The sequence below is a fragment of the Bombina bombina genome, chromosome 1, assembly GCF_027579735.1.
Source record: "Bombina bombina isolate aBomBom1 chromosome 1, aBomBom1.pri, whole genome shotgun sequence".
NCBI lineage: Eukaryota > Metazoa > Chordata > Amphibia > Anura > Bombinatoridae > Bombina > Bombina bombina.
Genome location: NC_069499.1, coordinates 531,406,970 through 531,419,316, shown reverse-complemented (window position 1 = coordinate 531,419,316; position 12,347 = coordinate 531,406,970). Strand labels below are relative to the sequence as shown.

At 39.4% G+C, this 12,347-nt stretch overlaps 1 protein-coding gene across 6 annotated transcripts in view; it reads right to left on the bottom strand.

Moving 5' to 3' along the window:
- CREB1 (cAMP responsive element binding protein 1) overlaps window positions 1-12,347 on the bottom strand; it is a 448,507-nt gene that overhangs the window by 130,841 nt on the left and 305,319 nt on the right. For all 6 annotated transcript variants that reach the window (XM_053698635.1, XM_053698634.1, XM_053698636.1 and 3 more), the window contains 2 exons: window positions 497-639; window positions 183-365 (listed from right to left, as the gene is read on the bottom strand). In XM_053698635.1, the coding sequence (XP_053554610.1) occupies window positions 183-365; window positions 497-639 (326 nt within the window). The remainder of the gene's footprint in view (window positions 1-182; window positions 366-496; window positions 640-12,347) is intronic.

Genomic DNA, 12,347 nt, shown 5'->3' with positions numbered 1-12,347 from the left:
TTAAAAAAAAAAAACATATCCCTGGTACAGAGCTACAGACTTACACTAAAAATGAGTATGGGAGTACAGAAATGAACCAAACGTGAGAAAGAGAAATTTAAAACAAAAACAGGTTTAAGATACTGAAAAAGTACAATATTTTTATGACAACTTGCTAAAGCACATACTGAAAACTCACTCACCTTGTACAACAACTTGGTTGCTTGGAACAAGTATCTGCTGTCCATCTGTAGTTTGTGCATACTGTAATATTGTGGTTCCAGGCTGTGTAGCTGCTGTATTGGCCATAGTTAATGTCTGAAGTCCTTGAACACCATCTGTACCATTGTTAGCAAGCTGTATTGCTCCTCCTTGAGTGATTGCAACTGAAAGCACATTTAAACAATACTGTTAAATAAGATCAATTATAAAAAAAAATAAAACCTAATCAGCACAAAAAAAAAAAAAACCTCATAAAATTAAATAAACTCAATAAAAATATACAAAGGCTACATACTATACTGTCCACTGCTGGTCTGGTATATTGGTGTAGGAACAGTTACTGTAGTGATGGCAGGAGCAGACGTCTCCTCTTCCGATTTTTCTTCTTCAATTCTAGGTACTCCTGGGGCATCCGATGATAAATCATTTAAAATTTTTCTGGAGAGATATAGAAAAACAATGTACATTATTTCTCTATACTATCATGGCAGGGAAATTTGACAAGATACAACAGTGGGGAGAGTGGGAGCAAGAAACTTAAGTATCCCCATGGCTAATGTATCCTTATTGCCTATTAGGACATAAATCAAAACTTAAGTATCTCACAATTCCTACCTATACCACCCCAGATTATTAATCACTGCAACCACCAAAACATGTTATAACATTTTCAAAACGTTCTTAAAATGCTTTCTTTGGGAGAAAAGAATTCAACATATTACAGCACAAAGACTGATCCAATAAAGATTTTTCAAGAATATTTAAAGACACACTCAAGTCAAAATTAACCCCTTAAGCTGCTGTCATCTGCCTCTTTCTGCCGCAATCTTGCCGACAGTGGCGAGATTGCACTATTTTTGCATGCCCCACGACCGGGGCAGTGCAGAAAAAAAATGTGCAGAGAGAGACACTCTGCATCGGGTAGTGGTGGTTCCGATTGTTGGTGGTGTGGGAGGGTCAGGAGGGAGGTGGGTGGGCCCATCGCTGGAGGGAGGGGCGGGAACGTGAACAGGTGGCACTGCTGCACTGCAGAACAAAATTCATACTGAGAGCGGGAGGGAGGGAGAGTGGGGCCCTAGAGTGGAGAGTGTGAATTAGAGGGTAGCAAAAAAGATCACTTGGAGTGGGGGGGGGGAGCTACACTACAGAATGTAAATAACGAGATAAATGGATAGAAAACTGGGTACTGGCAGACAGCTACCAGTACCTAAGATGGCGGAAACTAGTTAGAGGGGGGAGGGATCAGGGAGGTGGGAAGTTAAGGGGGATAATCCTACACTGTAGAAAAACAAAATTTATGCTTACTTGATAAATGTATTTATTTCCGGATATGGAAACGTGGATATGGAAACGTCCACAACGTCATCAATTACTAGTGGAAATATAACTCCTGGCCCGCAGGAGGAGGCAAAGAGCACCACAGCAAAGCTGTTAAGTGTCACTCCCCTACCCACAATCCCCAGTCATTCGACCAAAAGGAAAATGGAAAAAGGAATAACACAAAGGTGTAGAGGTGCCTGAAGTTTAGTCACAAAAAACTGTCTTAAAAGTTGAGGCAAAAGTATAAAATTTGGAAAAAGTATGCAAAGAGGACCAAGTTGCAGCCTTGCAAATCTGTTCCACAGAAGCTTTATTTTCGAAAGCCCAAGAAGAGGAAACAGCCCTCGTGGAATGAGATGAAATTCTCTCAGGCCGCCGCTGACCAGCAGTCTCATAAGCAAAACAAATTATACTTCTAAACCAGAGAAAAAGAGAAGTAGCAGTAATTATCTGACCTTTACGTTATTCAGAGAAACAAACAAACAGGGTAGAAGACTGGCAAAAAAAAAAAAACTTTAAGCACGCACAACATTAAAGTTGTGCAACAAACGTTCCTTATGAGAAGAAAGATTAGAACAGAAAATGAACATCAATTTCCTGATTAATATTTCTATCTGAAACCATTTTAGGAAGAAAACCCAACTCAGAACGAAGAACCGCCTTATCAGCATGAAAAATAAGGAAAGGCGAATTACTCTGCAAAGCCGAGAGTTCCGAGACTCTCCGAGCAGAAGAGATAGCAATAAGAAACAAAACCTTCCAAGATAATAACTTAATATCTATGGAATGCAATGGCTCAACCGTAGCCTGCTGCAAAACTTTAAGAACAAAGTTAAAGCGCCAAAGAGGAGCAACCGACCTAAACACAGGCCTGATTCTGACCAAAAGATTGAACATCTGGAACATCCGCCAGACGCTTGAGGGAAAAAAAAAAAAAAAAAAAAGATAATGCAGAAATCTGACCCTTCAGAGAACTGACTGACAATCCCTTCTCCAGACTTTCCTAGAGAAAAGACAAAATCCTAAGAATCCTGACGCTACTTCAAGGGTAGCCCATGGATTTGCATCAAAAAAAGTATTTAAGCCATACCGTATGGTAAATCTTTCTAGTTACAGGCTTGCAAGGCTGAATCATGGTCTCAATGACCGACGCTTAGACATAACTATCACTAAGCAGTCAGCTTCAGAGAAACGAAATTTGGATGCAGACCCTGAGTTAGAAGGTCCTTCCACAGAGGCAACCTCCAAGGTGGAAGAGAAGAGATCTTCACTGGGTCTGCATACCAGATCCTGCGAGGCCATGTAGGAGCTATTAGAATTACCTATGCTCTCTCCTGTTTGATACGAGCGATGACTCTTGGAAGGAGAGCAAACAGAGGAAACAGATATGCTGGACTAAAATCCCCAGAAACATCCAGAGCATCTATCAGGCGGCCTTCAGATATCTTGACCTTGAACCGTACCTTGGAAGCTTGGCGTTCTGACGAGATGCCATGAGATCCAACTCTGGCATCCCCCAATTGAGGGTTAACCTGGAGAACACCTCAAGATGGAAAGTCCACTCCTCGGAATGAAACGTCTGTCTGCCTAGTTGTCCACTCCTGGAATGTGGATAGCAGATAAAAAGCAATTGTGAGCTTCCGCTCACTGAACAATCCAAGCCACCTCCGACATGACTAAGGAACTCAGAGTTCCTCCCTGGTGGTTGATGTAAACCACTAAGGTGATGTTGTCCGACTGGAACCTGATAAAACGGCTAAGGACAACTGAAGCTAAGCCATCAGAGCATTGAAAATCGCTCTCAACTCCAAGATGTTTATCCAAAGTCCCTGCGCCTTAAACAAGTCCCAGACTGTTTTCCAGCCCACAGGCTGGTGTCCGTGGTCACAAGCACCCAGGAAGGTCTCCGGAAGCATGACGCATGATCGGAACAGCCAATAGAATGCGAGCTCAATCTGATTGGCTGATTGAATCAGCCAATCGGATTGAACTTGATTCTGATTGGCTGATTCCATCAGCCAATCAGAATTTTCCTACCTTAATTCCGATTGGCTGATAGAATCCTATCAGCCAATCGGAATTCGAGGGACGCCATCTTGGATGACGTCCCTTAAAGGAACCGTCATTCGTCGGGAAGTCGTCGTCGGAAGAAGATGGGTCCGCGGTGGAGGTCTTCAAGATGGAGCCGGTCCTCATCGGATGAAGATAGAAGATGCCGCTTGGAAGAAGATGGTTGCCGGTCCGGATCTACTCTTCTTCCCGGATAGGATGAAGACTTTGGAGCCTCTTCTGGACTTCTTCAGCCGTCGGATGATGGATGTCTAGCCCCCGCTTGGGCTTAGATGAAGATTTCGGAGCCTGGAACGATCGGTGATACCTGGAATGGTGAAGACAAGGTAGGAAGATCTTCAGGGGCTTAGTGTTAGGTTTATTTAAGGGGGGTTTGGGTTAGATTAGGGGTATGTGGGTGGTGGGTTGTAATGTTGGGGGGGTATTGTATGTTTTTTTTTTTACAGGCAAAAGAGCTGAATTCTTTGGGGCATGCCCCGCAAAGGGCCCTGTTCAGGGCTGGTAAGGTAAAAGAGCTTTGAACTTTAGTAATTTAGAATAGGGTAGGGCATTTTTTTATTTTGGGGGTCTTTGTTATTTTATTAGGGGGCTTAGAGTAGGTGTAATTAGTTTAAAATTGTTGTAATATTTTTCTGATGTTTGTAAATATTTTTTTATTTTTTGTAACTTAGTTCTTTTTTATTTTTTGTACTTTAGTTAGTTTATTTCATTGTATTTATTTGTAGATATTGTATTTAATTAATTTATTGATAGTGTAGTGTTAGGTTTAATTGTAGGTATTTTATTTAATTAATTTATTTATAGTGTAGTGTTAGGTTTAATTGTAACTTAGGTTAGGATTTATTTTACAGGTAATTTTGTAATTATTTTAACTATTTTAGCTATTAAATAGTTCTTAACTATTTAATAGCTATTGTACCTGGTTAAAATAAATACAAAGTTACCTGTAAAATAAATATTAATCCTAAAATAGCTATAATATAATTATAATTTATATTGTAGCTATATTAGGATTTATTTTACAGGTAAGTATTTAGCTTTAAATAGGAATAATTTATTTAATAAGAGTTAATTAATTTCGTTAGATTTAAATTATATTTAACTTAGGGGGGTGTTAGTGTTAGACTTAGCTTTAGGGGTTAATACATTTATTAGAATAGCGGTGAGCTCAAGTCGGCAGATTAGGGGTTAATGTTTGAAGTTAGGTGTCGGCGATGTTAGGGAGGGCAGATTAGGGGTTAATACTATTTATTATAGGGTTAGTGAGGCGGATTAGGGGTTAATAACTTTATTATAATAGCGGTGCGGTCCGCTCGGCAGATTAGGGGTTAATAAGTGTAGGAAGGTGGTGGCGACGTTGTGGGGGGCAGATTAGGGGTTAATAAATATAATATAGGGGTCGGCGATGTTAGGGCAGCAGATTAGGGGTACATAGGGATAATGTTTTTTTTTCAGCTCAAACAGCCCCATTGTTTTCTATGGGGGAATCGTGCACGAGCACGTTTTTGAAGCTGGCCGCTTCCGTAAGCAACTCTGGTATTGAGAGTTGCAGTGGCGTTAAATATGCCTGTACGCTCCCTTTTTGGAGCCTAACACAGCCATTCTGTGGACTCTCAATACCGGAGTAATTTTAAAGGTGCAGCCAGAAAAAAGCCAGCGTTAGCTACGCGGGTCGTTACCGACAAAACTCTAAATCTAGCCGTAAATTAGGTTTTTTATCAAGTACCTTGTTGAGTAGTGGATCACTTGTGAGCACAGACCAATACTTATTAAGGACCCCTTTGACTATGCCAACTCCTTCCCCAAATTGAGTTATAAATTTTACTGTTGGGGGATTTTTATTTAAATCTGTAACTTTTTCCTTGCTTGTTAGTAACTCATCCCTATCATTCATTTCGACAGAAGACATTATTTTGGAAAGATCTGATTCTTTATAGGATTTGGACAGAAATGTATCTCTTAAAATATCAGCTTCTTGTTTATAGTCAGTAATTTTCGAGCAGTTCCTCCTAATTCTTGTAAATTGAATCTTAGGTATATTTTTTATCCATTTACTGTAATGTCCACTTTTCGCGTGGAGTAAACCATTACTGTCTACATCTTTTCTAAAATTCTTGGTCAGAATTTCATTATTTTCTATAACTATACTTAGATCTAGAAAATCTATACATTGTGTCTGAACATTACTGACCAATTTAACATTATACTCATTGGAGTTCAAGTATTCTAAAAAGTTTTTTGCCTCTACCTCAGATCCTCCCCAAATCATAAACACGTTGTCAATGAAACGTTTGTAAAATATAATATGATCTTTAAAGACATTATCTTCATTCCAAACTAAACTATCTTCAAACAGCCCCATAAAAAGATTTGCGTACGATGGGGCAAATTTTGTCCCCATCGCTGTACCGCATTTTTGATGGTAAAACGTTTTATCAAATATAAAATAATTGTGTTCTAACACATATCTAATACACTTTTCAAGGAATGTTTGTTTGTTTACTGGGGAAAGTACCTTTTTTATATAGAAAATATTTACACGCCTCTACACCTAAATCATGCTTAATTATAGTGTAGAGGGATGTAACGTCACATGTGATTAAACACATGCCCTCCTTCCACTCAACATTCCTTAATTCATGGATTAGATGTATACTATCTTTTAAATGGGATCTTAATTCTAAAACCAGTGGATTAAGAAAATAGTCCACGTAACTAGAAAGATTTGCAGTGAGGGAATCAATCCCAGAGACTATAGGTCTACCTAGTGGGTTAACTAAAGATTTATGGATCTTCGGTAAATGATACATAATCGCTATTTTTGGATGTTCTTGATAAAGAAATTTAAATTCATCAATGGTTATAATTTTTTCCTCAAGTCCATTTTTCAAAAACATACTTAAATCTTTCAAAAATAATTTTCTTGGGTCACATTTCAATTTCTCATAAGTACTTGTGTCTCCCAACAAGTGCAGGGCTTCTAATACATAGGTTTCCCTGCCAGAGGAGGCGGAGAAACGCCTTGAGGAGCTGAATGCACGAACTCTGACTGACAGATCCAAGAGGAGGTGTGTTCTTGATATTGCGGCGGTACAGATCGGGTGGTGACGTCACACGCCGACTTGATCACAGAGTGAGCCGCAGCAGGAACGCTGGAATCCCCTTCATCCTTGCCTGTCACGATCATCTGTTTTATGCCAAATTTATTGGAACTCGTGAGTAGTTTTATGTATGAGTGTCAAATAAAATTATCGGATCTCACACTATCCCAAGTCTTTTCTTTTGCGCTCCAGATCTTGCTACAATGAACCACTAAAGCCAAACAGTAGACTGTAGAGAGAGACAACAGGAGAAATCTTGGATCTTCTGACCTCCATCAGAATTTTAGTTTTTTTTAATAGATACAGAATCTATGACCCTTGAGGATGGGACTTTTCTCACTCATCACAGCCTTCAGAGCCTCTGTGAACATCCTTGTAGCCTTTAGAAGAAACCTGGCAATGGTGGAAACTAAACCCACACCTCCGTAGAGACTGGAGCCTAAATCCAACTCCTTAGACCCCTCGGGCACACTACTGGCTGAAACAGGGATCTCTACTCCTGATTCATTCCCCACCGAGGGAAAGTAGAAAGGACAATAAGTTCTCTGAGATTTTTCTAAATGAAAAGATGATGCCAGAACCAAGACGTCTGTAGAAAAGGTGCCACCGCAATTCCCTTGCCAAAAAGGACCTCCAAAACCAAGTAAAAATTCTGAGAGCCATGAAAAGACCAAAGAATAAAGAAAGGCAAGCCTTAAAAACAGGAAACGATCCCAGAGGGAACATGTAGATGCGCATCCTTCATACATGAACTGACCTTACTGACAAAAGGGAAAAAAGTTACAATTGAGATGGACGGAACCCTAGAGATACTTTAGGTCCATAAAGGGACTTTTTTTTTTTTAACAGAAAAGCAAACTGCATCGCAGGGATGCCACTGATTACTCCCTTACTAGGCCTTGCCAGGGATTGAACCAGGGCTCCAGGTTCAAAGACAAGCATTTAAAAACACAAGGAATTCGGAAAAGATCCATGTCCCTGTTCCTTTAAAGGAACCGGAACAAATACTCCCACAAAGGATAGATCTACTACGAAAAAACGTAGAATGGGAGAGCAAGTGCCTTGTGTGAGGCCTAACCTCACGACCATCAGACTAAAAGACTAATTTATAAAAGCTTACCTCTTAACTAGTATGTGGATAGTCCAAACAGGAGGGAAGGCAATAATTACATTTCTATATATAAAAAAATAGAAATACATAACTTGGTGTCATAAAACAGAGAATTTATAAGAGGTGACAGGACCTACTCCTATTTTGAATACACTTTTGAATACAATTATAGCACTCTAGGGTTTATAGAGAAAACATATAGCTAATTTAGCTAGTAAGGAGTAACTCACTATCAGATTACGAATATGGAAAAAAGTGGGGTTGGAATAAAACTTAACTTTTATTAAGTTGTACACATAAAATAGGATTGTGTGCATTAAAAACTTTTAGGTACCTAAATGCATTTATAGTCATTGAAAATTAACAAGTGGAGTCAATAGTCTAAAATGTATGCCACAATTAAGCGGTAAGCTGGTTTGAAGCGGAAACGTATATACCAGGTGTGAACCTGAAATATTGACATTCATTGTTCTCAGGTAAAAATTTAAATAAGACCCATGTAGTGGTACTCTTCACCAAAAGCACATTAGTTATAAAAAAAGATTGGTGCTAGTGTAGCCAGGTTAATCTTGCACCTTACGTCAGGATCTCATAGTAAGTGCAACCGTGGTGCTTATAAAGCGGATTAACAGATGTTCTAACACTGTGGCGTAGATAGTCTAATGTGATGACCATGTACGCCAAACAGTGTTATATAATCATTTGTATGTTAAATATATCCTATATTGAGCATTGTCCACCAATAATTATCACCTAACATAAAAACATAATTTATGTAAGAACTTACCTGATAAATTCATTTCTTTCATATTGGCAAGAGTCCATGAGCTAGTGACGTATGGGATATACAATCCTACCAGGAGGGGCAAAGTTTCCCAAACCTCAAAATGCCTATAAATACACCCCTCACCACACCCACAATTCAGTTTAATGAATAGCGAAGTAGTGGGGTGATAAAGAAAGGAGTAAAAAGCATCAACAAAGGAATTTGGAAATAATTGTGCTTTATACAAAAAAATCATAACCACCATAAAAAAGGGGGTGGGCCTCATGGACTCTTGCCAATATGAAAGAAATTAATTTATCAGGTAAGTTCTTACATAAATTATGTTTTTTTTCCATGTAATTGGCAATGAGCTAGTGTCCATGAGTCCATGAGCTAGTGACGTATGGGATAGCAATACCCAAGATGTGGAACTCCACGCAAGAGTCACTAGAGAGGGAGGGAAAAAAATAAAAACAGCCATTTTCTGCTGAAAAAATTAATCCACAACCCAAAATATAAGTTTATTCTCATAAATGAAAGGAAAAACTTAAATCAAAAGCAGAAGAATCAAACTGAAACAGCTGCCTGAAGAACTTTTCTACCAAAAACTGCTTCCAAAGAGGCAAATAAATCAAAATGGTAGAATTTAGTAAATGTATGCAAAGAAGACCAAGTTGCTGCTTTGCAAATCTGATCAACTGAAGCTTCATTCTTAAAAGACCACGAAGTAGAGACTGATCTAGTAGAATGAGCTGTGATTCTCTGAGGCGGGGCTTGACCCGACTCCAAATAAGCTAGATGAATCAAAAACTTTAACCACGAAGCCAAGGAAACAGCAGAAGCCTTCTGACCTTTCCTAGAACCAGAAAATATCACAAATAGACTAGAAGTCTTCCTAAAATCTTTAGTAGCTGCAACATAATATTTCAAAGCTCTTACCACATCCAAAGAATGTAAAGATCTCTCCAAAGAATTCTTATGATTAGGACACAAGGAAGGAACAACAATTTCTCTATTAATGTTGTTAGAATTCACAACCTTAGGTAAGAATTTAAATGAAGTCCGCAAAACCGCCTTATCCTGATAATTCAGAAACTCTTCTAGCAGAAGAGATGGCCAAAAGAAACAACACTTTCCAAGAAAGTAGTTTAATGTCCAAAGAATGCATAGGCTCAAACGGAGGAGCCTGTAAAGAATTCAAAACTAAATTAAGACTCCAAGGAGGAGAGATTGAATTAATGACAGGCTTGATACGAACCAAAGCCTGCACAAAACAATGAATATCAGGAAGTTTAGCAATCTTTCTATGAAATAAAACAGAAAGAGCAGAGATTTGTCATTTCAAGGAACTTGGAGACAAACCTTTATCCAAACCATCCTGAAGAAACTGTAAAATTCTAGGAATTCTAAAAGAAAGCCAAGAGAATTTATGAGAAGAACACCATGGAATGTAAGTCTTCCAAACTCGATAAGTCTTTCTAGAAACAGATTTACGAGCCTGCAACATAGTATTAATCACTGAGTCAGAGAACCCTCTATGACTAAGCACTAAGCGTTTAATCTCCATACCTTCAAATTTAATGATTTGAGATCCTGATGGAAAAACGGACCTTGAGATAGAAGGTCTGACCTTAGTGGAAGTGGCCAAGGTTGGCAACTGGACATCCGAACAAGATCCGCATACCAAAACCTGTGAGGCCATGCTGGAGCTACCAGCAGCACAAACGATTGCTCCATGATGATCTTGGAGATCACTCTTGGAAGAAGAACTAGAGGCGGGAAAATATAAGCAGGTTGATAACACCAAGGAAGCGTCAATGCCTCCACTGCTTCCGCCTGAGGATCCCTGGACCTGGACAGGTACCTAGGAAGTTTTTTGTTTAGATGAGATGCCATTAGATCTATTTCTGGAAGCCCCCACATCTGAACAATCTGAGAAAACACATTTGGGTGGAGAGACCATTCTCCCGGATGTAAAGTCTGACAACTGAGGTAATCCGCTTCCCAATTGTCTATACCTGGGATATGAACCGCAGAAATTAGACAGGAGCTGGATTCCGCCTAAACAAGTATCCGAGATACTTCTTTCATAGCTTGAGGACTGTGAGTCCCACCCTGATGATTGACATAGGCCACAGTTGTGATATTGTCTGTCTGAAAACAAATGAACGGTTCTCTCTTCAACAGAGGCCAAAATTGAAGAGCCCTGAGAACCGCACGGAGTTCCAAAATATTGATTGGTAATTTCGCCTCTTGAGATTTCCAAACGCCTTGTGCTGTCAGAGATCCCCAAACAGCTCCCAAACCTGAAAGACTCGCATCTGTTGTGATCACAGTCCAGGTTGGACGAATGAAAGAGGCCCCTAGAATTATACGATGGTGATGTAACCACCATGTCAGAGAAAGTCGAACACTGAGATTTAAGGATATTAAATGTGATATCCTTGTATAATCCCTGCACCATTGGTTCAGCATACAAAGCTGGAGAGGTCTCATATGAAAACGAGCAAAGGGGATTGCGTCCGATGCTGCAGTCATGAGACCTAAAACTTCCATGCACATAGCTACTGAAGGGAATGACCGAGACTGAAGGTTCCGACAGGCTGCAACCAATTTCAAATGTCTCTTGTCTGTTAGAGACAAAGTCATGGACACTGAATCTACCTGGAAACCTAAAAAGGTTACCCTTGTCTGAGGAATCAAATAACCATTTGGTAAATTGATCCTCCAACTATGTCTTCGAAGAAACAACACTAGTTGAGTCGTGTGAGATTCTGCAGAACGTAAAGACTGAGCGAGTACCAAGATATCGTCCAAATAAGGAAATACCGCAATATCCCCCTCTCTGATTACAGAGAGTAGGGCACCTAGAACCTTTGAAAAGATTCTTGGAGCTGTCACTAGGCCAAAAGGAAGAGCGACAAATTGGTAATGCTTGTCTAGAAAAGAGAATCTCAGGAACTGATAGTGATCTGGATGAATCGGAATATGAAGATATGCATCCTGTAAGTCTATTGTGGACATATAATGCCCTTGCTGAACAAAAGGCAGAATAGTCCTTATAGTCACTCTTACATATCGATTCAAAATCTTTAGATCCAAAACTAGTCTGAATGAATTTTCTTTCTTTGGGACAATGAATAGATTTGAATAAAACCCCAGACCCTGTTCCTGAAACAGAACTGGCATGATTACCCCTGACAACTCCAGGTCTGAAACACATTTCAGAAAAGCCTCAGCCTTTACTGGGTTTACCGGAATGCGTGAGAGAAAAAATCTTCTCACAGGCGGTCTTACTCTGAATCCTATTCTGTACCCTTGAGAGACAATACTCTGAATCCAATGATTTTGGACCAAATTGATCAAAACATCTTTGAAAATTTTTAATCTGCCCCCTACCAGCTGAGCTGAAATGAGGGCCACACCTTCATGTGGACTTGGGGGCTGATTTTGATCTCTTAAATGGCTTGGATTTATTCCAATTTGAAGAAGGCTTCCAATTGGAAGAAGATTCCTTGGGGGAAGGATTAGGTTTCTGTTCCTTATTTTGTCGAAGGGGACAAAAATGGTTAAAAGCTTTAGATTTACACTTAGGTTTTTTTATCCTGAGGCAAAAAAAACTCCCTTCCCCCAGTAACAGTTGAAATTATTGAATCCAACTGAGAACCAAATAATGTATTACCTTGGAAAGAAAGAGATATCAATCTGGACTTAATAGTCATATCAGCATTCCAAGATTTGAGCCACAAAGCTCTTCTAGCTAAAATAGCATAAGACA